The sequence below is a fragment of the Melozone crissalis genome, unplaced genomic scaffold, assembly GCF_028551555.1.
Source record: "Melozone crissalis strain CALT ecotype California unplaced genomic scaffold, PUWL_Pcris_2 ptg000111l_1, whole genome shotgun sequence".
In the NCBI taxonomy this organism is placed as follows: domain Eukaryota; kingdom Metazoa; phylum Chordata; class Aves; order Passeriformes; family Passerellidae; genus Melozone; species Melozone crissalis.
Window position 1 is genome coordinate 6,869,508 of NW_026535888.1, and position 26,921 is coordinate 6,896,428.

Consider the following 26,921-nt stretch of genomic DNA (forward strand, 5'->3'; position numbering starts at 1 on the left):
GAAATGAGAATGGCTCCAGCACCCAGCCTGGTCCTGTGGCTGTGACCAAGAGCAGAAGTGTGGAATGTTCTATCCCAAAGGTGTCCCACAACACCCCAAGCTCTGATAAAGGATGTTTAGCATGTGGGAATTCCAAAGGGAATCTTCACCCTGGCAGCCCATCCTGAGGCCTCCTCCAGGCTTGGCTTGCAGCAGCCAAGGAGGAAAGTGAGAACAGCTCCAGCATCCAGCCTGGTCTCCTGGGTGTGAGCAAGAGCACAAGTGTGGAATGTTGTGTCCCACAGCATCCCAGGCTCTGATAAGGAATATTTAGTGCTTTTCCAAAGGGAAGGCCCATCCCGAGGCCTCCTCCAGGCCTGTCATGGAGCAACCAAGGAGGGAAATGAAAACAGCTCCAGCACCCAGCCTGGTCCCGTGGCTGTGACCAAGAGATGTGTAGAGTGTTCAGTAACCAATCTGATTGATAATTCAAAGACCACATTTAATGTCTCCACAGAATAAAGCAGGAGATCAGTCTGGGCCTTGCTGCAATAATCTGGGCTCTCCTGCAAAGTTTCCTGGTGGAATTTCAAGTAGCTCTCTTTCTCTTTGGTTACAGTTAAACAATTGGCAGATGTGGGGGCAGAAAATTGATTTTCTGCTAGGAGGATTGGAGTGGTTTGAGCTTTTGGGGGGATTTCCGAGCATGTTTAAAAGTGCTGGAACCACGGAGATGTCATCTGGGGCACCCCTCCAGACTCCAGGTTTGTTGTGGAGCGTCTTGGTGCCCAGAACAAGGAGATGGAGCACAGAAAAACAGAATTATCTCCCCTTAATGGGAAAATCAGCTGGAAAATATACAACCAACATTATCCTCTTCATCCCCATTACAGAAACGCACATTGAGTGAAAAGAGCAGGGGCAGCAGCACATTTCTTATTCATCATCTGCAAATATTCCATTGAAGTTTGCTGATAAATATTCCATTGAAGCCTGGTTTGTGCTGGTTCAGAGTAGAGCAGCCCCCTCTGGGCTGTGATCTGAGCTCTGCATGAGGCTGGAATGGAGACTTTATTTAAGACTGAGAAAACCCCACTTTTTTCCCACTGTGATGTTTGAAAAGAGCAGGAAATTATCCCAAAATGGGAGCAGGTGTGGAATTCCAGGGACATCAGCAGCACCATCCGTGACATCTGCAGGGCCTGAGCTGTGCAGAGTCACTGGTGAACAGGCCACAGATCCTTATCACTGCTGATAAGGCAGAGAGGCAGGTTTTGAGAGGAAATTGAAGCAGAAATATCAGCTTTTCCTTTGCAAGCAGCACAAGCATGAGAAAGATCAGGTCAAGGTCAAAGCACCATTTTTTGCTCACTAATTTTTTTTAGAAATCAAATTATTTCTTCCTTACTCAGCAATCAGACACCCTCAGAAACCAGACTCACAGTTTGGAAGCCATTAACATTTTTATTTTAATTGAAACTCATCTTCCAAGTGATATAAAAGCAGAGAAAAATGCACCCACTCAGGTATGAAACGGCAGAGCTGGATATTCTGGGTTGTGTCAATCACCACAAGCAGACAGGATGAGGGCTGCAATTCCTGCGGAATTTTTGGCTGATCCCTTTGCTGTAGGAATTTTGCTGGAGGACCTGCAGGGCTGGGTTATCCCAGAGAAAATTCCTTCCCTGTTCATCCCTGTCACAGTTTGACATGGGATTTCCATGTCCCATGCAACATTTCCATTTCCATGTAAAAAATGTCCATTTTCCTTCCATGTCCCACAGAACATTTCCATTTCCATGGAACATTTCCATTTTCCTCCCATGTCCCATGCAACATTTCCATGAAACATTTCCATTTTCCTTCCACGTCCCATAGAAACATTTCCATTTCCATAGAACTTTTCCATTTTCCTTCCATGTCCCATGGAATATTTCCATTTCCATTGAACATTCCCATTTTCCGTTTTGGTCAGAGGGACTGATAAGACACTGAGTGAGCCGAGCTACAGCCCACCAAGGGGACTTTTCTGAGTTTGTCATCTCTTTTGGAGTGGCAAGAGGTTTTGTTGTTTAATATTGTTAATTTTTTGTGCTGATGAATGTTTTGCCTATTAAATAAACAGTTTTTCCCGCTTTTCTCCAAGGAAATCTATTTCCCAAACCAGCTTGGGGGGGGAACCACTTGAATTTGTTTTTCTAGAAGAAATCCCTTTAGAAGTTTTTCTCCCAAAATTGCCCTAAACCAGGACCATCCCTTAATCCCAATTCCTAAAGGTCTCCCTGCTGAGCCAGAGGAGAACCACCATGACACAGGGCAAAACTGGCCGGGCTCAGGCCAGCCCTGCACCCACAGCAGCCAAATCCCAGATTCCAGGGATGGCAACCAGAGCCAGAGTCAGGAAACTGGGGTGACAGAGTCAGGAAATTGAGATGCCAGAGTCAGGAATTTGGGGTGCCCGGGTCAGAAAATTAAGGTGCCAGAGTCAGAAAATTAAGGTGCTGGAACCAGGAAATTGAGGCGCCAAAGTCAGGAAGTGGAGGTGACAGAGTCAGGAATTTGGGGTGCCAGAACCAGGAAATTGAGGTGCCAGGGTCAGGAAATCAAGGTGCCAGAGTCAGGAAATTGGGGTACAAGGATCGGGAATTTCGAATGCCAGAGTCAGGAATTTGGGGTGCCGGGGTCAGGAATTTGGGGTGCCAGGGTCAGGAAATGTAGGTGCCAGAGCAGGAGAAGACTCCAGCCGTTCCCTGGCAGGATGTGGCTGGAGAAGGCTGGGAACTGCTCTGGGTGAGCACTGGGGCTCTGCTGGGGGAGGCACCAGCAGCACCCATGATCAGCTCCCCCAGGCTGGGCTCAGATGGCCACGTAGGGAGGGGGACAATCCTTGGAAGGCAATTCCAGGGCTTCCTCATAGGATGGCAGCATGGCCTGGAAGAGATCAAAGGTTATGAGATTACAGGGTTTTCATCCTGGAAGGTTGAGACAAAGAGTTAGAAATTGAACTTAAAGTAGAAACTAATTTTAGATTTAGCTGAAGAGTGCTGTTTCAACTTGTTTAGTCTATAGCTTGCTAAACCTATTTAATCTACTAATTTACTGTGCTGATAAAAACCTACAGAAAAAAAACAGCCAAAAAAAAAGTTACTTAAAACACCACAAGTTTCTAATCTAAAGAGAGATAAGGAGGGGCCCCACTGACCTTAAAAAAGAAAACTAAAGCTGAGTTGCAGACACAACGATGTTACTAGAGAGTTGCACAGGCTCATAAAAACTGATGAGACAGTTTTAACGTGAAATGGGGCTACGAAATAAATATGCATGAACCTATCATGAATAAGGTTATAACTATGCATATGCAACAGGTTAGGGGATAAAACAGACTCAGGAATTCTCAGAGGTACACGTGTCCTTTGGGGGAGCTATCCCACATGTGTCCAACCCTGAAAGAAATCAGACCAACTTAACAATTTTACACGTTGTAGAGTTGGTCTTTTACAAATCAGGGTTCCTCTGTCTGGTTCCAAGCAGGGACAAAGAACAGCTTGGGATTTAGGGCACAAAGGGCAGAAATCCAGCAGGGTTTGGGCGCACCTTGTGCCAGTGCCGCCCCCATTCCCTGGACAATGAATGGCCCAGGTGTCCTGAATGTGCAGAATCCCAACCCCATTCCCAAGGAAAGCTGAGGAATTTTGCACAGGGCCACAGCTCGGGCACTGCTGCTGGCAAGGGAGGGCCCAGCAGATCGGCGGAGATAAAAGCCAAACCACAGCATTCCACATCCTCCAGCATTCCATACCTTCTGCATTCCACATCCCCTCAGCATTCCACATCCCTCAGAATTCCATATTCCTCAGCATTCCACATCCCTCAGCATTCCATATCCTCAGCATTCCCTACCCTCAGCATTCCATATCCCTCAGCATTCCCTATCCCTCAGCATTCCACATCCCCCAGCATTCCATCCCTTCAGCATTCCCTATCCTGATCATTCCCTATCCCTCAGCATTCCCTATCCCTCAGAATTCCCTATCTCTCAGCATTCCACATCCCCCATCATTCCATCCCCTCAGCATTCCCTATTCCTCAGCATTCCATCCCTCAGCATTCCCCATCCCCTCAGCATTCCATCCCTCAGCATTCCCCATCCCCTCAGCATTCCCTATCCCCCAGCATTTCATACCCTCAGAATTCCACACCCTCAGTATTCTATCCCCTCAGCATTCCCTATCTTCAGCATTCCCTTCTCTGATCATTCCACTCCCGCACCATTCCATCCCCTCAGCATTCCCCATCCCTCAGCGTTCCATGTCCCACGCATCCTTACAACACTGAAAATCCCAACCTCTCATAAGAAAAGTGAAGAAAAAGCTGATTTTAAACACTTTTAGCCATGGAAACCAAAGTCCAGCTGGAATTGTCCCTAAATTCCTGAATCAGGGATCATAGGGAATCCATTCCCATTTATCTGCTGTGCCTGAGTTTCACCTTCCTTGCTCATTGACTTTAAAGATTTTATGCAGAAAATAATGAAGTAAAATTAAATGAATATATTGTAATTAAAAGCTGATTATTACTACTTGCTACTGGGGATTTGAAGGATTAGAAATTCCCTCTGATCCCAAAAAAGCAGACGTAAGGATCACCAGTCTAGAGGATTCCTGCTCATGGAATAAATTCACTTTTCCTCACCTTTCCCACTGCTTTTGAGTCCATTTTTAGGAATAAATTCGCTTTTATGTCCCTTTTCCACTTCTTGTAGAAGAGGAAATGCAATTTTTGGGGGATTTTTGGCTAATCCCTTTGCTGTAGGAATTCTAGCAGAGCTGCAGAGCTGGGTTACCCCTGAGAAAATTCACTTTTCCATTGTCTGTGGCTCCGCTTCCAGGAAAAAATCACTTTTCCTCACCTTTCACTGTTTTGGGTCCACTTTCAAGGGGTAATTCACTTTTCCTCACCTTTTCCACTGCGTGTGGCTCCACTTTCACCTCCTCCCTCCTGCTGGCCTTGATGAACTTGAAGCAGCTCAGGACACACTTGAACATGTAGGCCTGGAAAAGAGGGGAAAAGGAAGGAAAAGGACATTTTCCTATGACACTGCAGGGCAAAAAGGGCATTTCCCCTTTTGCCACCAGCCTGGGATTTTCCTGCTCTTTTCTCTGGAGGGAAAAGTTTGGAACTGCAATCCCAGGGTCTTAAATCAGAGTTTCCATCCTTCCCTGGGAATGTGATGATTCCATGGATTCAGCATAGCACTGGGTGGGACTGGGATCAATAATTCAGTAAATGTGAAGTGATTAAACACAAACCCCATTAAACTCAGCACTGAGAGTTCTGAGAGCACAATATCCTGGGCAGGAAAGGAAAGCGTGGCCTTGATGTCATTTTCCAGAGCAGGTTATAAAGTCTGGATTCCATGAATTCAGAACAATAAAAATAATATAAAGTGACACATTAATATAAATATAAATTTATAAAAATATAAATTATTAAAGTGATCCATTCCATTAATTCAGGACAATGATGGGATGGGACTGGGATCAATAAAATAAATAAATTACTAAATGAAAAGTGATTAAACATAAAATCCATTAAAACACAACATTGGACACCTCTGAGATCACAATATTCTGAGTAGGAAAGGAAATTGTGGCCTTGATGTCATTTTTCAGAGCAGGCTACAAAGTCTGGATTCCATGAATTGAAAACACTGAGGTGGGACTGGAAATCCAGTAAATATAAAATTATTAAATATAAAATTATTAAATATAAAATAACCCGATCACAGTGTTGGGATGGGACTGGGATAAACAATCCAGTAAATATAAAATTATTAAACATAAAATCCATTAAAACACAACATTGAGACCTCTGAGATCTCAATATCCCCTGGCAGAAAAGGAAATGGTGGCCTTAATGTCATTTTTCAGAGCGGGTTATGAAGTCTGGATTCCATGAATTCAAAATACTGAGGTGGGACTGGAAATCCAGTAAATATAAAATTATTAAATATAAAATAACCCCATCCTAATGCTGGGATGGGGCTGGGATCAATAATCTAGTAAATACAAAATTATTAAACATAAAATCCATTAAAACACAACATTGAGATCTCTGAGATCACAATATCCCGAGGTAGGAAAGGAAATCATGACTTTGATGCCATTTTTCAGAGCAGGTTACAAAGCCTGGATGCCTCAGGAAAGGACCAAAGGCACCACAGAGATCCAAGGACTGCCCCAAAAATCCCTTCATTCAGCAAAATCGCATTTTTGCACCTCTCTGACAGGACCTCCTGGCACCCCACGGATTTATCCGTGCAATAAATGGATATTTATCCATGCAATAAATGGATATTTATCCATTTGCTGAGGAAAAAGGGCTGATTGAGGGGCTGTGGCCCAGGGAAATAAGCGGGGTCTGTGGGGCTGGCCCTGTTAAATCAATATTTTCCCTGCTCTGAGCAGCTCCAGTCGTGTGCCTGGTGTTTGTGTTGGCCTGGGAAGGGGCTGGGAGCAGTTGGGATTTTCAGGGAACACAGGGAGCCACAGATCCCAGACCAGGGCTGTGCAGCTGAGCATGCCCAGGACAATGAGGGCTCTTTGTGTGGGCACCAAGCCAAGAGAAAGAGGAGAAAAAAAATGAATGAAATATCTGAGGTGAAAAAATCCATCTCAACATTCCAGAGTTCAGAGGTAAACCAAACTTTGAGCATCTTTTGGGAATGTTGTAAAACCCTTCCTGCTTCCAAAGCCTCTTCATGCAGAGAGCAAACCTGGAGCTGCCATAGAAACTGGGTAGAACCTCCACTCATCCATGGGGAAAAAACCTAGAAATCTGAAAAATCTAAAAAGTAAATTTAAGAAATTAATAAAAACTACACAGCAAAGGAATGCACTCCCTGATTTTGGTTTTGAAATGAAAACTACACAACAAAGGAATGCACTCCCTGATTTTGGTTTTCAAATAAAAACTACCCAGCAAAATAATGCACTCTCTAATTTTGGTTTTGAAATAAAATCATAAAAAGGACTTCATTATTCCCTGATTTTGGCTTTGAAATAAAATCTTACAACAGAGGAATGCATTCCTTTGTTGAGTGATTTTAATTTATTTCAAAAGCAAAATTGAGGAATGCATTCCCTGATCTTGGTTTTGAAATAAAATCATACAACAGAGGAATGCATTTCTCAGTTTTGGTTTTGACAAAAATAAAAATCACTCATGAAGGAATGCACTCCTTGATTTTAGTTTTGAAATAAAATCATACAACAAAGGAATGCATTCCTCAGTTTTGGTTTTGACATAAATAAAAATCACTCAACAAAGGAATGCATTCCTTGATTTTGGTTTTGAAATAAAGTCATACAAAGGATTTCATTCCCTGATTTTGGTTTTGAAAATAAAATCATACAACAGAGGAAGGCATTCCTCAATTTTGCTTTTGACATAAATAAAAATCACTCAATGAAGGACTGCATTCCTTGATTTTGGTTTTGAAATGAAAACTACACAGGAAAGGAATGCACTCCCTGATTTTGGTTTTGAAATGAAATCATACAAAAGACTTCATTCTCTGATTTTTGTTTTGAAATAAAATTGTACAACAGGGGAATGCATTCATCAATTTTGGTTTTGAAATGAATAAATTTTGAGATAAATAAAAATCACTCAATGAAGGAATGCATTCCCCCATTTTGGTTTTGACACAAATAAAAATCTCTCAACAAGGAATGCACTTCCTGATTTGGGTTTTGAAATAAATCAAAATCACAAGGAATACTTTATTCCCCTTAATTTCTGCTTTCTTATCCCCGTGGTGCTGGAGGTCTTTATGACTCCAAAGAGAAATAAAGGTTATTGGAATATTTGCCCACCTGCCACCCCTGGCAGTGTCCAAGGCCAGGCTGGAGCACCTGGCACAGTGGAAGTGAGATGAACCCAAAGGTGCCTCCAGCCCACCTCAACCCATGGATTTAGAATCACTCATGGGTGCAGAGTGGAATTGCCCTAATGGTGCAATGGCAGCATCACCCTGCCCTTAGAAGATTTTTTCCCAAGGAATTTGGAACAACTGATCCTGTTCATAATGGAGTCTCCCTGCCCCAGCCCCACACTGGCCTTGGAAGATTTTTTCCAAGGAATTTTGAATAACAGATCCTGTCAGAGCCCTACGGGCAGCAAAGGCCCAGCTCCACACTGCCCTTGGAATATTTTTTCCAAGGAAATTCAAACAACTGTTCCCAGTGGAATCCCACAGCCCCAGCCCCACACTGCCCTTGGAATATTTTTTCATAGAATTTTGAACTGATTCTGCCACCACAGATAACACAGAGCCAGGAGGCTGCAAGGAGAGAATTCCGTGGGATTTTACCCATGGAAGAGGAGAGGGATTGGCACTGGGATTAAAGGATTGGGATCCTGATGGCTTTTTAGGGTTTTATTATCCCACCCCATCCCTCCTGTTACAACCCCAGCACAAAAACCCATTGAAATTCCAGCATTTTGTGGGTAAAGCTGTGGAAAATTCCAATTAATCCATGTGCCAGGTCAGGGAGATTCCTGCCAGCTGGGTCTCGGGGTTATCTTCACTCCAGCTGCACACTCCATGCAAATATTAAAAGAGATTTTAAAGCTTTAAATGCATCCACACAAAACTCTCCACTCCCCACTGGCTTATCTGGCCCACCTGGAGGGCTCGGAATATAAAATGGTTTCCAGCTCACAAGCAGCACTTTCTGTCCAAGCACCTGCAAGATTCTGGTTTTCTTCATGGGGCTGAAGGTGAAAAATCAGTTCTCTGAGCCACTGAAGCAATAAAAGAATAAAATCCCTCTCTAGTGGAGCTTACTGAGGCACCAGCAGGGTTTAGCTCCTGGTTTTAATGAACTTTGGGAGTGTCAGAGTGGAGAATTCTGCTCCCATCAGAGAGGACACAGACACTCACCCCATGAAAGATCTCACCTGCTGCTCAATAATCTCATTTATTTGGGCACTTTACAGCAGAGCACTTTGCTGTGGGTTTTTCAACATTTTTCTCCTTCTAGACAGGAATGGACAGTGATAATTTGGAGCTATAAGAGGGATTTTGCTTGGTAACTCACACAGAGGAGCAAAGGCAGGGATTTGGATAAAGCATATGGAGGCACAGCTCCCACTGTGCCTGCGTGTCGGATTAAGCTTTTTTCTGACCCAGAGATGAGGTAACTGAGAGGTGTTTTAAAAATTTTATTCTATTTTCAGTCTCATGTGAAGGGTGAGACAATACAGATGTTACAATTCACACCATCACAATCAGAAGCCAACAATTTCCTAATTAATAAATATATTAAAGTGTTTCTCGGCTTATCAGCTTTAGCCACACCATGCTGTAAATGCCTTAAAGCTAATCATCTAAAATTACCCATCGTGCACTACAATGCATCTTTCACAGTTCTATTTCTCCAAAATATCCAGCCTTATTTGCAAGGCCATCCTTTGAAACTTGCTCCTAGTTCCATTTCTCTCTCAACAGTGTCTGCCCTATTCCATGGAATTTCTATGTCAGCATTTCTCATCTCAGAGTTTCCCACACCCGAGCAGGGCCCAACAAGGCAGATCTGGGAGAGAATTAAAGCTGAATTTCCTGAGGAAGCCTCATTTCAGAGCCTTTTACCTTGAGGACAAGCACAGCCACGAAGGCGATGGTGAAGGTGATCATCACTTTGACATATTCCTGTGCTGGCAGCTTCTCCAGGGCTGGCAGAGAGCCCTGGGGGAAAAGAGAGAAGGTCTTAGCCCAAAACACCCAGGTCTCAGCCCAAAACATTCAAGTCTCAGCCCAAAACACCCAGATCTCAGCCCAAAACACCCAGGTCTCAGCCCAAAACATTTGTTCCCTCTGCCAGGGGCACCCACAGAGAGGGGTTCAAGGTTCAGGCAGAGCAAGGAATGAGGGTTTTCACTGGCAGCAGGATCGCAGGGATATTGTTTTCCTCCTATTGTTTCCACTCCTTGGGCAAAGCTCTGTTTAAATGAACTTTTAAAATTTTAATTTCCACTTTTGCCACCAGCCTGAGATTTTCCTGCTCTTTTCTCTGGAGGGAAAAACTTGGGACAGTGATCCCAGGGCCTTAAATCAGTGTCTCCATCCTTCCCTGGGAATGTGATGATTCCATCTGTTCATAACAACACTGGGGTGGGACTTCTTAAATATGACTGTTTAATAAAGATTAAATTTGAGGCATTTTCCATGCCAGCAGCTCCACAATTTGCATCCATCAGATTCCTACAAGAAGAAACAAGGTGTATTTTTAAGGAACATGGGAGCTGTCAGTCAGGAGCAATGCTGGGAGAACACAGAAAATCCTCTTTGTTGTCAGACTGAGCAGTTCTGGATGCTCCAGAGGAGCTGCACAGCCATGGAATGGGAATTTATAGGAGTTCCAGGGTGGGAAATGAGCAGAGCTGGCTCCAGACCTACCCCACTCTCCACAGGCTTGAGGCTGAGGAAGGTGGGCACCTCCATGTAGGAGCTGCACAGGGTGAGGATGCTGAGGCAGAAATCCAGCAGCTGCAGCACCAGCAGGGGAGTCCTGGAGTGGCCCTGCTGAGGGGACAGGAACTGGGTTACAATCACAGCATTGGGTCACTTCTGCAGATCATTCACACTTTACACAGAGCCTGTGGCTGGTTCACATGGAGTCTAAGCCACTAAATTCCCTTAAATTCAACCCAAACCTCCCCTTCTGCTGGCCCAAAGAGTGAGCAAACTGTTTGTGGGGCTTTATCTGAGCTCCACAGAAGCCTCTGGCCAGGGCAGTGACAATCTCAGTTTATCTCCAGTGATGCCTTGTGAAGGCTGACCTGGAACAGAGGCTGGACAGAGCTAAAGAATAAAGCAGGGATTCATTAAAAGGCCTCAATGGATCTACCTTGGGCAGCACAACCCAAAATGGCCACAAAAATGGATGAGCTCACGGGGTCTCTCACTTTTATAAGTTCTAATCCATTTGCATATTGGAGTTAATTTGAGTTAGCCCATTCAGTCCCATCCTGCTTGTTTTTCTCTCTCCAGCCCACGTTGTTTGTGCTCTTGGGCCTGAGATTTGGATCATTTGTCCTTGGTCCCCAGCTGGAGCAGGAATTGTTTTGTCTCCCTGCTCTGTGCACAGAGCTCACCATCCCATAATGTGAAGCCCAGACCCACACACTAAAGCAGCACAGAACCCGAAAATATAAAATTTAAACCTTGAGGCATCAGCAACAAACCCCTCCTGTCAGGGGCACACGCAGAGCCACCTCCCTCAAAGCCAGGAGGAAATCAACATTTCAAGACAGGGGATGATGAATATCCCAGCTGCCACTGCTTTCCTTCAGCCTCCAAGATTGCATCCTGTCTGGCCAGGAGAAACCATCTCACATCTGGATTCAGGATCCTGAAGGTCTTTTCCAAACTAAAGGATTCTATGACAAAATTCCCAAGATAACGATCCTTTATTCCAGCCTTCCAGGATCCTGAAGGTCTTTTCCACCCTAAATGATTCCATGAAGAATTGCAGCCCAAGATAATGATCCTTTACTCCAACCTAAAGGATTCCATGCAGAACCCCAGCCCAAGGCAATGACGCTTCATTCCAACCTTCCAAGATCCCAAAGGTCTTTTGCATCCTAAAGGATTCCATGAAGAGCCACAGCCCCAGGGTAGCCATCCTTTACTCCAACCTTCTAGGACCCTAAACGTATTTTCCAAGCTAAAGGATTCCATGACAAACCACTGCCCAAGGTAAAGATCATTCCAACCTTCCAGAATCCTGAAGGTCTTTTTTTCTCTAAATGATTCCATAAAGAATTGCAGCCCAAGATAACGATCCTTTATTCCAAACAAAATGATTTCATGAAGAACCACAGCACAGGGTGGTGATCCTTCATTCCAACCTTCCAGGATCCTACTGGTCTTTTCCATCCTAAAGGATTCCATGACAAACCACAGCCTGGGGTAAAGATCCTTCATTCCAGCCTCAATGATTCCATGAAGAACCACCTCCAAGGGAAGGATCCTCCATTCCATGCACTCCCCACCTCAGGAAAGCCAGGAGTCCCCAGCAGGTGAAGAATTTTGCTTCTTTTCTGACAAGGTTGGGGTTAAATAGTGAGATGATATTTCTCATTTGGACTCCGATATTTGTTAGTTCTTATCTCTGTCACAGTCCCACAAACCCTGAGTTCTGCAGCACCTCACTCTGACACACTGAAAATGGAGCCCCATCTCTCTCTCTACAAGGCCTTTGAAGGATAAACTGTCAAATTAAGAAATGACACCTGAATTATTTTTACCTTTAACCCAATAACCAACCACCCATGGCCCACAATGTGGACTTTTTATCCAATTACACAAAACCACCCAAACCCACGAAGAAGGAGAAGGAGAAGGAGAAGGAGAAGGAGAAGGAGAAGGAGAAGGAGAAGGAGAAGCCTCCACCCCAAAACCTCCATCTTGCTCTATACCTATTACTATATTCTAAAACCCCAAACTCTGAGTTTCCCTCCCTGTTATCTCACACACTTCTATCCAAACTCCACACCCACAATCCCAGTTCTGTCATTCCATTCTGGGAGCTTCTCCACAGCCTCAGGTCAGTGCAGTGTTCTCTGGGGGTCAGTGCCTGGCAGCACAGGAAGTCTGGAATTCTCAGTGGCCAGGGTTCCAACAAGGAGGAGGAGGAGCTGTCACCCACCCAGAGCCCCCAGGAGGAGGAGCTGTCACCCACCGTGTGGCCCAGGGAGGACACGGAGATGATCGCTGGCACCTGGATGTAGGAGCTGAACATGGTCAGGAGGCTCAGGAGGAAATCGATGACTTGCAGAGCCAGGAAGGGGATCAGGAACCGCTCCCTCATCTGAGGAGGAAAAGCAGTGCTGGTTATTTAATATAACCATTATATTTAATGGTTATTTTCATTCCAACTGGGAAACGAGACCAGCTGGCAACACCTGGAAGGACTTAGATGGTGCTCCAAGAATTAACACTTCCCTGGAATTTCTGATTTCAGTGACAACCGATCCAGAGAAAATCATCAAAGCTGATTTTCTTCACCCCTTTGGAAAATTCCTGTGAATCCTCACTCTGTGACATTGGCACTTCCCATCAGAGCTGTCATCCCACTGTCCCTGAAATTCACCTCTGCAGAGGGAGAACTGAGTTCACATTCCTGGGGTTTCCAGGCTTGGCCATTCCTCCTCCTGCACTGGGAAAAGAGTCCCCGCTGCAGCAGGGCAGTGACAGCTCTCTCACAGGACCTGACTTGTAACAGGGAAAGGAAATGAGGCAAGAAAACCTTTCTAAATCATAAAATCTCCTTCATTTGACACCAAACATAGCCCTGATGGAAATGCTGCCCAGATTTGGCAGATCTGGGTGTTCGAAGCTTTTCCCAGGAACCTGAGGCTTCAAACCAGTCCCTCTTCCCCTCTGCAACAAGGAGACATTTTTACCTGCCTTTTTTCCTGTGTGGTTCTGGAATTTTTATCTGCTTTTTTCCCTGTGTGATTTTGTGATTCTGGGGTTTTGATCTGCCTTTTTTTCCCTGTGTGATTCTGGGAATTTTATCTTTTTTTTTCCCCATATGATTCTGGGATTTTTATCTGCCTTTTTTCCTGTGTGATTCTGTGGTTCTGGGATTTCTATCTGTCTTTTTCCCTGTGTGATTCTGTGATTCTGGGATTTTTATCTGCCTTTTTCCCTGTGTGATTCTGAGATTCTGGGAGGTTTTCCTGATTTTTTGACCACAATTCCAGTGATCACCGCCCAAACCCTGAGTGTCATTTGTGAGGAACATACCTTGAGCACCCCGAGCAGAAGGTGGAAGCTGATGACAAACAACATGAGGATCAGCAGGAAACTGGTGGTGATATCAGCTGAAAAGGATAAAAATTATAAAAGGAATCACCACATCATCAAAAGATGTCCCAACTCCATCACAGCCTTAAGGGAGGGTTCAACCTGGCACAAAGAATTGTGTCTGTACAGGAATTATTGCACACATCTGGAATTAACCCTCTTTTCCCTTTTTACACCCATTTTTATCTCTCTTTTCAGTTCCTGTATCCACCAGGTGGGTTGTGAGCTCAGGGGAACCAAGGCCTGAAATGTTAAATACCCCATGCTACGAAATGAAGAATTAAAAAACCCAGAGGGCTTTTGGCTTATAACTCTGAGCTGGAAATTATTTAGAGGCTGAAAGGCAGATAAAGGAACCAGCAGTGAAGGATCTCTCAGAGAAAAACAGAAATTTTCACCCCAGAGAGGGCTGGGGGGGATCTGTCCCCCAACTCTGCAGCTTTGGGATGCAAGGGACACCTCAAAAATGCCATGTGAGGGGGGTTAGGTTGATTTTTGGCAGCTGCTTTGGGTGTGAGGGTGATGTTTTGTATCCACAGATTTCCTGCTCAACCTTTGCTTGGAAACAATTTTCCCCCCTGGAATCCCAGCCTGCCCTGCTGCTGATTCACCTCTCCAGAGGCAAAACTCTGCTGCTCTTTTAAATCTGTCTCTGCACAACCTTTCCCAGAGGTTCCTCCAACTCCGTTCCTTCTGTTTCACCTTTCAGAGCAGCTGGAATGTGACAGGGATTCTACAGTTTAAATCAGCATTGGCCAGTTTGGGTTCTTCAATTCCTAAGAGTTTCAAGAAAGGGCCTAATTCTGCTAGAAATGAGCCAAACTCTTAATTTTTCTGTCTTTTTTTAAAGCAGCTGATCCTTCCCATAAGTGCACAGGACTGATGGTCCTTGGGGGTCCCTTCCAGCTGAGGGTTCCACATAACCATGAATAAATCCAGTGCCAAACTCTGTTTTATCCATGATTCCCTCACTGTTTTCATAAAGAACTCTGGGAATTGTGTCTGTAGAATCCCTGCCACATTCCAGCTGCTCTGAAATCCTTAACTGCTCCATGTCACCATTTTTCCCCCAGGAAAATTCATCTCCATCTCCCCCAGCTCTGAGTGTTCACCTGGACCTTTGGTGAGGGAAGATTTCAGTGCTTGGGCAGACCCCAATTCATCCTTTATTCCCTTTCTAGAAGTGGATATTCTTTATTTCAGTGAATATTTCTTAATTAAATATATTTATTTTTGGTTGGTTGGTTGGTTTGGGAGGGTTTTTTTTCTTTTTTTTTGGTTTTGTTTTTTTGTGTTTTTTTCTTTTTTCTTTTTTTTATTTTGGTTTTGGTTTGGTTTTTTTGCAAGTTTTTTTGGGTTTTTTTGTTGTTTGTTTTGGTTGGGTTTTTTTTGTTGTTTTGTTGTTTTGGGGGGTTTTTTTGGTGCCAAGAGGATAAAGTCCTTCCTAAAGACATCAAGGCAGAGAAACCTGTCCCTGTTTTTCAGGCAGGTGACCCCAACAATGATAACTTTATCAGAATTTGGACATTTGCTGTCTCTAGGGCTAAATGCAAAGATTCCCCCCAGGGTAAAGTGACTCAAATCTACCCCCAGCTCCAGAAAGGACTAAAAATGTCACTGAGAAGCTCTGGAACAATTCCAATTTGCTGAAAACCTTCCTGAGCCACATCTGGGCAGGTGGCAGCAGCAGTGCCACCCCTCCCATCCTCCCTCTGCTGACCGAGTTAATTTAAATGCAATTTAAATTCATTTCAATTGATACAAAAGAGATTTTTAATTCTACTATCTCCTCTTTTAATCTCCTCCAGAAACAAGCTTTGCTGATGGGAAACTTTCAGTGAGCAAAGCCCTGCGCAGCACTTCCTCCCCCAGCACAAGGAGCCTCTTCCTTCTTCAGGTTTGGGGGAAATCCCTCTGGGGAGGCTGCATCCCCCTAGGAACCAAAACAGCTGATTTGGAGGGGGACTGGAGCCATCTGGAGGGGTGGGATACAGGGAATGATCCAAATTATCCACCCACCCTGCACCAGGAAAGGAGGGCTGTGATGGTGCAAAGCAAGGAAAAGGATTTTCCTCATTACCTGCTACAACCCCAGTGAATTCAGAACAGCACTAGGTGGGACTGGGATCAATAGTTCAGTAAATATGAAGTGATTAAACACAAACCCCATTAAACTCAGCTCTGAGTCTCTGAGAGCTCTGAGAGCTCTGAGAGCACAATATCCTGAGCAGGAAAGGAAAGCGTGGCCTTGATGTCATTTTCCAGAGCAGGTTATAAAGTCTGGATTCCATGAATTCAAGAACAATAAAAGTAATATGAAGTGATTAATTAATATAGATATAAATTTATAAAAATATAAATTGAATAAAGTGATTAATTTCGTGAATTCAGAATAACGCTGGGATGGGACTGGGATCAACAATCCAAGAAATATAAAATTATTAAACATAAAATCTATTAAACATAACATCGAGACCTCTGAGATCACAATATGCCCAGGTAGGAAAGGAAATCATGGCCTTGATGACTGCTCTTTGATGCTGCCCCTCCCCAGGCTGTGGGAATTGAGACCCAGAGGAGGAAGAAATCTCCTTAAACAATGAAGAGAGAACCCCAAACCCAGCAAACCCCGAGGGAGAGGGGGAAAGGGCTTTGTGTCCTGGAGAAAACCAGGAACACAAACGGCAGCTCCCTCCAAAGGCAGGCACTGCTGCTTTCCTCCTGCTCCCACGGGTGTGGGAAAGAGAATTCCAATTGGAATTCCAAGGCAGAACAACAACCCCAGCTTTGAGGAGCAGGGGAGTGGAACCAAGGCTGGGATGTGGGGCACAAAGAGCCAAAGATTAACAGGGAGCAGCCTAAACCCAAAACAGGTCTTAAAAAAGGAGCCAGACTCAGCCTTTGTGGGACCAGCCCTGAAGGAGCCAATCCAAATCCCATTAAAAACCAGGCTCCCAAAGCCTTTTCCCTAAAGGAAACCATCCCATTAAAGCCCAATCTCCCAAAAGCTATTCCCTAAAGGAGTCAATCCCATTAAAATCCAAACTCCCAAAGCCTTTTGCCTAAAGTAGCCAATCCCAATCCCACTAAAATCCAGGCTCCCAAAGCCTTTTCCCTAAAGGAACCAATCCCATTAAAGCCCAATCTGCCAAAACTTTTTCCCTAAAGGAGTCAATCCCAATCCCATTAAAGCCCAAACTCCCAAAGCCTTTTTCCTAAAGGAGCCAATCCCAATCCCATCGAAGCTCAAATTCCCAAAGCCTTTTCCCTGAAGGAACCAATCCCATTAAAGCCCAATCTCCCAAAATCTATTCCCTAAAGGGGTCAATCCCATTAAAATCCAAACTCTCAAAGCCTTTTCCCTAAAGGAGCCAATCCCATTAAAGCTCAATCTCCCAAAGCCTTTTCCCTAAAGGAGCCAATCCCAATCGCATTAAAGCCCAATCTCCCAAGGTTTTTCCCTGGGTTTTGCCCAGCACCAGCACTCAGGAATTTGCCCAGAGAGGATTTGTCTCCTTATCTCAGGATTTTCTAGGGTCCAGCACAGCCACATTTTCCTGCCTCTCTCTCTCCATGGGCTCCTGCTCCAGCTCTCTGGCAGGATCCCTAATTAATTGGGAAGCGGCCATTGCCAGCTAATTGCCCAGCTGGATTTTCCAAGCAGAACCTGGATCAAACCCCCCCAAACAAAACCCCCACAAACACAAAGGGGTGGAAAGAAAAGGAAAACCAAGGGAAAACAACTTTCCATGAGCTGGCTGCCTCCTGTCCCAGGCAACAGAGTCATCCTCCCTGCTGGCAGCAGGGGTGGCTTGGTGCCATGAACAAAAACCCAAAAAATGTAACAAAAAAAAATCCCCAACCCCCTCCAAACAAGCGAAACAAAAACCCCCAAACAAACAAAAAGCCAAACAAAAAACACAAAGAAAAACCTCAAACAAACAAGAATCCAAAGCAACAAACAAAAAAAAAACAACCAAAAAACAAAACCAAAAATCCCAAACAAACAAAAATTGTAAACAAACAAAACCCCAAACAAAAAACAAAACAAAAAAATTCAAGCAAACAAAAACCCCGAGAAAAAACCCAAATACACAAACAAACATAACCCCCAAACAAACATAACCCCAAACCAACAAACAAAAAAACCAAAAAGAAAAAAAAAAATCCAAGCAAATAAAAAACCCGAATGCACAAAACAAACAAAAACCCCAAATAAAGAAAAAACCAAACAAAACAAACCAGAAAACCAACCAAACAAACAGAACTCCCAAACTCATGAACATAAAAAAAATGAAAACACCAACCCAAACAAAAAACCAACCCAAAAACCTCCCATGAAACAGGAAAACAACAAAATCTTGAAAGAGGAAGGAAACCCTTGAGGTTGCACTTGCATCAAGTTCTTCAATTCCCATCAAAAACTGGAAGTGGGAACACGTTTTACAGGGATGGATGGATGGATGGATGGATGGATGGATGGATGGATGGATGGATGGATGATGGATGGATGGATGGATGGATGGATGGATGGATGGATGGATGGATGCTCCTGGTTTCTTTGTGCTGTTCCCAGCCCTGCCTCTGGAGCCTGCTGGGTCATTCCTTGCATGGTCATTTCCTGGGAAAGCTCTTCAGGAAGGGGTTTCCACCCTGCACTGGGGGCTGAGCTGAGCAGAGCAGCCTCCAACCCATCCACAGGAATATTTGGGATTATTGCTCCATGGGAAATGTGGGAACCATTGCACTGCCCCTTGCTTGGGTTCATATCAGCAGGACTCACCCAAATTCCCATTTTTTGCTCACTGCTGATGCCATTCCCCTTGGAACCAGGTGATTTATGTCCCTTCCAATCCAGATACTCCATGATTCTCTTGAACCAAACCTTTGAGTGCTGATGTCAAACAGCCCTGGGGGATCCCAGGGTGCATTTTTCCTTGGAAAAACCTGAAGCCAGCTTTTATAACTTCATCAGGCAGTGCCTATTCCTGGTGTGGCACTTTTCCCTATTTCTGACTCCTGTCCTGTGGACAGGAAGGTTTGGAATGTGCAGGGATCTGTACTCATCCTCCTTTTCCTCCACGTACAAACAATTTTGAGCCCAGGAACAGCCTCTGGAAAACCAGGAAACAGCAATTCCTGGCTGCCAGGGTTTGTGTTTTCTTTCCGTGGGCATGGACAGGGGAGGGAGGGGGCCTGGGTTCCTGCTTCTGCTCCCAGAGTTCTCTCAGCTTGCGGTTTCTCACAGAAAATGACTCAAGAAAGCAAAACCCCCTTGCACTTGTTTCCAGACAGCTCTGGCAGAACATCCTGGTTGGGCAATATTTGAGGGCTTTGGTTTTTTAGAAGGCACCTCATGAGGCAGCTCCAGGTCTTTGCAAGGATCTGAGCTAGATCCTTCTGGAAGAATTCAATCCTTCAGGAATTGTGAGCTATGGGACAGTTTGGCTGCCTCTTCCAGCCACCAATGTTCGGAAAAAATACACCAGGGGCTGGGAAAATCTGGGAATGGGGGTGACAGCGGGAGGGGGGGGTGGTGGGGCTGTGTCCAGTTGAGAGGCAGGAGATCCATGGGAATGGCTCCGTGAGATTGGTTCAATGGCAATGGCTCCATAGCAATGGCTCTATGGCAATGATAACATGGCAATGGCTCCATGGGAATTGTTTGATGGGAATGGCTCCATGCAAATGTCTCCATGGCAATGGCTCTCATGGGAGTGGCTCCATGGCAATGGCTCCATGGGAATGGCTCCATGGCAATGGCTACATGGCAATGGTTCCATGACAATGGCTCCCATGGGAATGGCTCCATGCAAATGGCTCCATGGCAATGGTTCCATGGGAATGGCTCCCATGGGAATGGCTCCATGCAAATGGCCCCATGGAAATAGCTCCATGGGAGTGGCTCCATGGAAATGGTTTCATGGCAATGGCACCATGGCAATGGCTCCATGGCAATGATCCCATGGCAATGGCTCCAAGGGAATGGCTCCATGGCAATGGCTCCATGGCAATGGTTCTATGGCAATGGCTCCATGGCAATGGCTCCATGGCAATGGCTCCGTGGCAATGGCTCCATGGGATTGGTTCCATGGCAATGGCTCCATGGCAATGGTTCCACAGGGATGGCTCCCATGGCAATGGCTCCCATGGCAATGGCTCCATGGGAATGGCTCCATGGCAATGGCTCCCATTGGCAATGGTTCCATGGGAATGGTTCTACAGGAATGGTCCCATGGCAATGGTTCCATGGTAATGGCTCCATGGCAATGGCTCCATGGCAATGGTTCCATGGGAATGGCTCCATGGGAATGGCTCTATGGGAATGGCTCTATGGAATGGCTCCATGGCATGGAGGGGTTTTGGTGTGTTGGTGGCATTGTCCCACAGCCCACACATCCATGGGATCAGTGTGGGGTGCGATTTGTCCCCTCTGTCCATTGAGGAGTTCTGGGACACTTCAGTGTTTCCCTGGAAATGGCCAGAATGTGAAGGAAGTCAGGAGTGTGTGTGAGGCTGGAATGGCGCACAGCTGGGGGAAAAGGAGAGGAAGGGAAACCAGGATTGCCAGGGGAATCCACAGGACGTTCCAGAGGGAGCTGAAGGACACTACGGGTGCTGCAGAGTTTGAGCTGATCCTCTGAAATAAAAACTTCTCTGGCTCCACATTGATCTCTAACACAGCCCTGGCCTAAAGCAAATCCCAAACAGAGCCTAAATTCCTTCCCGAGCTTCTGACCCAGAATTCCAAACTCTGATGGAAAAGGCAGAGGGAGCACTGTAGGACTGAGGGATCCCTCCCTGCCCCACAGCTGCTTCTCAGGACCCACCAATTCTGTAGTAATCCTTCTCCAGGTCTTTGCAGAAGCCCTTCCCGTTGGCCACCTCCAGGGAATACTCAATCAGCAGCAGGATGCTCATGACCTGGAGAACAAAGCAAAAAACAAAATTATGGGGCCTTGGCCCAAATTCCCAGCAGTGAATTTATTTCCATGGGATGCTGGATGGATGAGTCTCCAAGTGAGCCAAACAGAAAGGGTTTAAATCCCAGGAAATTCTGAGACAAGTTATCAGTTTGTTAATATTTTGGATTTAGCTGCCAGCAGAAGGAAGATTGAGAAATAACAGAGGTAGTGAGTTTTGTTTCAATGGTTTTTATCCTGGCTTTATGTTTTGAAATTGCCTTTTGCTCCAGAGTTGAGGAAAATGCAATACCAGTATTCCAAAGTGTAAAAAGAAACACAAAAGAGGTGAAAGATCTCCCTGTAAGTGCAGCTGTGCCACTCCACTGACAAAACCATCACTTTCCTTCTTTTATTATTTGAGGAAAATCTCCAAATGTTCTTTTTTCACATTGAACTGGAATGATTTTCCCCAAGTTTTCCAAGTGGACCATCAAACCCCAGCCTCATTCTGTCTGGAGTTTAATGAGCTGGGAGATGGAGGGAGGTCCAGAGCTGTGGGCTCAGTCCTGGCCCTCAACTTCTGCACTCAGCCAGGGATGTCTGAGCCCAGCTTAGGAGATCTCCATGGAATCAGGGAATCCCAGAAAGGATGGAACTTGCTGGGTCATTCCCTGCTGGATCATTTCTTGGGAAAGCTCTGCAGGAAGGGGTCTGCACCCTGCACTGGGGCTGAGCTGAGCAGAGCAGTCTCCAACCCATCCATGGGAATATTTGGGAATATTGCTCCATGGGAAACCTGGGAACCATTGCACACATTGGAAGGGATTTGCCCTTGGGTTGGAAGGGATTGGGAAGCTCATCCCATCCCACCTCTGTCATGTGCAGGGACACTTCCCACTGTCCCAGGCTGCTCCTGGCCTGTCCAACCTGGCTTTGGGCACTGCCAGGGATTCAGGGGCAGCCACAGCTGCTCTGGGCACCCTGTGTGTGTCCCTGTCTGTCCCTGTGTGTCCCTGTGTGTCCCTGTCTGTCTGTCCCTGTGCAGAGCTCAGAGCAGCCCCAGGCTCTGCTCCAGGCCCAGCCATGGCCCCAGAGCCATGGGCAGGGCCTGAGCCCAGGAACTGCCCTGGTCAGTGCCAGCCCTGAGCAGAGCCCAGAGAGGGGCTGGAGTCTCCTCCCTGGGACATTCCAGAGGCACAGGGACACTGTGCTGTGCCCTGAGCTCTGCATGGCCCTGCTGGAGCAGGGAATGGCACCAGTGACCCTGGGGTCCCTCCAGCTGCCCCTCTCCATGACCCCAAGCCCTCTGCCTCTCAGTGATGCTGGAGCCAGGCCCTATCTGCCACCCACATCAGCACCAGCTCGGGCAGAGATGAAACAATTTTTCCACCAGAGCTGCACCAACCTTTCACTTCAATTACAGCCTGAGCGGTACCGTGGGCGAGGAGGAAGTGGCACCGCTGTGGTCTGAGCTTGTGTTTGCAAACTGGGGCTGCTGGAGCAGCACAGAGGCTGCTGCTGCACGGGCTGGGTTGGGCAGAGGATGGGGCTGGTATTTCAGAGGGATCCAGACACACTTTGGGCAGCTGGATGCCCAGCCTGGGGAGCTGAGCTTGCAAAGGAGCTATGGGGGAAGGCTCTGCCTTGCCCAGAAAGGGGAAGCGAGGCTGGGAGGTGATAGGAGCTGAGCACAGCCCCTCCCTCTGCCTCTGTGTCAGCTGCAGAAGACCTAGAAATAATTTCAAACCGAATTCATCAACTTTCTGAGCCCCCAGCTGCAGCTCCCAGAGCTGTGGCACCCACCAAGCCACACTGAGCTGTGAGGGGACTGGGAGCTTCTGTCTACCCTGTCCCTCCCAATTTAAAATCCTGTCCAGAGTCTGAGTGAGAAGGAAGGATGTGCCAGGCTTTCCCTGGGCCTGTCTGATACCAGCTGGTTCAAGAGTCACTCTGCTGTCTTCCCTTTTTTCCAATTAAGTAAATGAACTTTGCAATTTGCTCATGAGCTGGCAGGAAAAGGAGGAATATCCAGATCTCATTACACGAGGACACGACAAAGTTAACACGAGTTCAGCTTAATGGAACAGCCTTTCAGCTTCCAGGGCAGCTCTGAACCCTGTCAAGGATGAAATTGCATCGATCCAAAGTGTCTTTGCAGCTGCTGGTGCCCCTTGGGAGGAGAGGGATCTCTTAATGAAGACACATGGAGATCACACCTGACTGCAAGGTGGCTGAGAGGTTTTGTGTTCAGGCTCCCAAACACGTTTTGCTTCCTTTATTTCTGCTGTTGGTCCAACCCCTCAATTGCCAGCTTGGGAAATACGGACAGAAATTGCTTTTTCATGTTCCACTTAAAAGGAGGCCTGAGCAAAAGGGATGAGCTGGGCCCTAAATATCAGTTTTGCTCTGAAGGAGGAGTGGCTGAGAGCAGGACAGGAAACCCCAAATTCCCCCATCCCATCCAGCAGATCTGGAGGCTGAAGTTGGGTGTGTGGAACCCTCTCTGATGTCTGCCAGAGAAACATGAGGCCCTGGTTTCCTTTCTGGGGAAGTGAGCCACACAGCCCAGGCCAAGGCAGTCACACAAGATAAGGACATGGCAGGAAACCCCAGCCCAGCCTGAGAGATTCAGGAGAATTTTAAGGCAAGAGTTGGTTTCAAATTTTCAATTTTGTGTAGAAAGGAAGAAGCACTGAGCTGTGAGCAGGCAGAGACCTCCAGGCCTTTCCCTTGGCATGGAGAGCCAGACCAGCACAGGACACCTCTCCAGCAGCTGGGATGTGGAGCCTTCCTTATTCCTGCAGGGAATGCACATCCAAGGGGTGAACCCTCTGCAGAGGGGCCTTTTGGGGGAGGGCAGAGGAGGATGGATGTGGTGCCTGCCCTGCACTCCTTGCTCAGTTGCTCCCACTGCAGATTCACCGCTCAGCTTCAGCAGAAACCAAAACTTCTCATTTCACACAGAAAAATTACCCCGTTCCTTTTCCCTTTGCAATGCCACAGCAGGGCAAATGCAGGTTTAAAATAGAGGATTTCACTTCCAGGTGCTCCAGTCCCAGCCCCTCTCTACCCCTTCCTCCCTGATCTCCTCGAGCTGGAACTTTTGTTGCTGCCTGTCAGTAAATGGAGCTTCCTATTTCTTGGTGGAAGAAATTTGAATCCCCAGGAAATGAACAGCTGCAGCTGGGCCAGGGCAGCTCAGGCTGGAGATCAGGGCAAGGTTCTTCCCCCAGAGGGTGCTGGCACTGCCCAGGCTGCCCAGGGAATGGGCACAGCCCCGAGGCTGCCAGAGCTCCAGGGATGCCCAGGCTGGGGTTGTTGGGCCCAGGAGCTGGATCAGTGATGCCTGTGGATATTCCAGCCCAGGATGCCCAGGATGCCCAGGATGGGGTTGTTGGGGGGCTGAACAGGAACAGAAGCTGGACTGGATGATCCCTGTGGGTTCCTTCCAGCTCAGGACATTCTGGTATTCCATGATATGCTGAAATAATGTAGGACTGAGATAAATCCAGTCATTAAATCAAGGGAGATAAATAAGGGTGTCTTGAAGGCAGAGTCTGACACACAGAGCCCTCATTCCATGGGGACAATCCTGCTGCAGCTGCAGTGGGGTTCAACTGCTCTGAAAGGTCACATTGTGCCAGGTTTTTTTCCTGAAATATTTGCAGCTTGACTGATCTCCAGGTGATTTATCTTCATGCACATGGCCCTGGTGCGAGGCTGCTCCTCTGCTGCTTCACAGGAGGGGTTTCTGCCAGGGGAGCTTGAAGCTGTGGGGAACAGGGGCCCTTGGGGACAGGGACAGGGACAGGGACAGGGATACGTACAGGGACAAGGACAAGGACAGGGTGCTCTGGGTTCTGGGGGGTTCTGGGGACACCAGCACAAAGAGCACCACCCAAAAACGCTGCCCTGTCACAGCTTCTCCTTTTTTCCCTTGAATTTCTGAGTGGCTCTTGTGGCAGCCGAGGGTGAAGTGAGGAGAGCTTGGAGTTCTCATTTGGTTTCCTTTCACATTTCATCTCCTGCTGCCTCCTTGGTTGAGCTGCTCCAGGAGAAGCAGCTCGGGCTCTGTGGGGTCCCTGGGTCAGCCCAGCCTGATGAGAGCTCAGTGAATCCCTCTGAGCTCACCTGAGTCACATCCAGAGGTGAGGACGGGGCCTGGGAGGGTTCCAGAGCTGAATTTGTGCTCTGTGAGTTGCAGAGCTGCCAAAAGAGGAGCTGGAGTGCAGCTGAGGCCAGACACGGTGCAGATGCTGCTTCCCAAGGCACCTCTGGCTCCAATCAAGGAGCAGCAGGAAGGGAATTCTGTTGCTGCACTGGAGCAGGTTTCCAGCCCTGACCTCAAATCTCTGTCAAACACCTCGAGGCCTGAGGAGCAGGACAAACTCCCCAGTGCTCTCTTTGAAAGTCACCTGCAGGTCACCTCCCCACACCACGGAGCTTTGCTGATCACACACCCCCATCCTCTTCTCACTCTCCTCCTCCCTCCCTGTCTGCTCCAGAACGCCCAGGATTTATTCCAGTTGTCTCTGCAGAGATCAGCAGCGAGGCAGAGCTGATTTATGGGAGGAGAAGACCTTGCCACAGAGCCTGAGAGCTCTTTGGTGGCACTGCTGTCACCCAGCATGGCTGGGATTCATCCCTGGCACCTGCAGCAGGAATTTATCCTGACCCAGAGCCCCAGTGCTGATGGAGCAAATCAGCCAAGGTATAAATCCCCTTTCCCTCTCTCTGCCCAGCTGCACCATCAGAAAGGGAGAGAAGAGGCAGGGGGAGAAATGATGGGTATTGTGTGACAGCTATTAAAGTAGGACAAGACCTATCCAAAAATGACCCTGTTTTCCAAGGGCCAGAGGGATGGCACCGCTCCTGCTGCTCCAGGGAAGAGGGGGGACCTTGGAATGTCCTTCCTGTGCCACAGCTGCCATTCCCATGGGATTCCTGCAGGCTGCAGCTCTCCCCAGTGCCCCTCTGCTGGGCAAGGAGTGCTGAGAGCCCCATATCACCCCAAGGGCCCAAAACCCTGACTGTGCACAGCCAGAGCTGTGGGGGGACCATGGAATGTCCTTCCCATGCCACAGCTGCTGATCCCACAGGATTCCTGCAGGCAGCAGGTCCCCAGGTCCCCCTCTGCTGTCCCAGGAACCTGTGATGGCCCCATTACCCCCCCAGGGGCTCCCAAAACATGACTGTGCACAACCAGGGCAGCACAGGGATTATTTTAATAATCCAGCCATGCAAGAAACCACATCCTCAGGACGGTTGAAAACACCTAAAACTCCTCATTGCCACCCGGAGCATGGGAGAGAGGGGCCTCCAGGCTGTCCTGCTCTGCCATCCCTGCCCTGAACAGCTTCTAGACACAGCCATGATCTCAATGGAAATCAAAAGAGGCCCAGAGGAGGCAGCTCTGCCCATCACCCTCTGCTTATCCAGCTCCCAAATCCCTCCAGCGCCCCACTCCAACATTCTCACTGCCAGTGCTGCCCATTCCCACCCAGCAGGCTCTGGATATGCTCAGGTAGGAGCTCCTGCACTGAGCAGAAAAACAGGAAGAAGATCAAGTTTCCCTGAGCTCCAGTTGGCAGAGCCAGGAAAAAATTCTTCAAAACTCCTCCCAGTGCAGCGAATTCTGCTTCTCCCTGTCCCCCACCACCTTTTGTTCATCCCTCTTAACTCATTGCTTTTTCCTCTTGGGAACAGAGAACATTCCAGTGTCAGGAACCCTGTGAACCACAACAAGGCACCTCCTGGAGAGGTTCCACCTCTGTTTTCCTGCCTCCCTGTCCCCCATGCAGGACTCACCATGTGGAAGATCCCCAGGGCCACTGTTGCTGTCTTGATGTTGAAGCAGCAGCATTTGGGGGGCTCAGGGGGCGTTTGGGGGCTCATTTTCAGGTCCCTCTGGGCGCTCCTGAGATAATGAGGTTGGATTTGCAGCTGCCCCACGGAACACGAAGTGAGAAGAGCTCAGCTTCCTTCCTGCTCTCTGAATGTGTGAAGTCATCTACAAAGTCACATGAGGGTTTCTCAATCACAAAGAAAGAAAAACTGGGGGGCTTTTTCAGCACATCCAGCTGGGAAATCGGAGCCCCAGTGCTGTGTCCAGCACGGGGTGTCAGGAGAGAACCATCAGGTGCAGGACTGGGCTTTGT

General features: G+C 47.2%; 1 protein-coding gene across 1 annotated transcript; it reads right to left on the reverse strand.

Moving 5' to 3' along the window:
• Window positions 1–2,254: 2,254 nt before the first annotated feature.
• On the reverse strand, window positions 2,255–26,696 carry LAPTM5 (lysosomal protein transmembrane 5). Its single transcript, XM_054292455.1, has 8 exons — window positions 26,572–26,696; window positions 20,689–20,782; window positions 13,799–13,875; window positions 12,729–12,857; window positions 10,442–10,567; window positions 9,635–9,730; window positions 4,938–5,030; window positions 2,255–2,910 (listed from the first exon to the last, which is right to left on the reverse strand). Exons 1-8 carry the CDS (start codon window positions 26,656–26,658, stop codon window positions 2,836–2,838), a joined length of 777 nt encoding a protein of 258 aa, XP_054148430.1. The 5' UTR covers window positions 26,659–26,696; the 3' UTR covers window positions 2,255–2,835.
• Window positions 26,697–26,921: the final 225 nt, after the last annotated feature.

Excerpts from the sequence above, each read along its gene's own strand:
- LAPTM5 (XM_054292455.1), bottom strand. The coding sequence starts at position 26,658 with ATGAGCCCCCAAACGCCCCCTGAGCCCCCCAAATGCTGCTGCTTCAAC. Across the intron at positions 20,783-26,571 it reads CCCTGGGGATCTTCCACATG|GTCATGAGCATCCTGCTGCT; the intron begins GTGAGTCCTGCA and ends TTTGTTCTCCAG. Across the intron at positions 13,876-20,688 it reads GAAGGATTACTACAGAATTG|CTGATATCACCACCAGTTTC; the intron begins GTGGGTCCTGAG and ends TATCCTTTTCAG.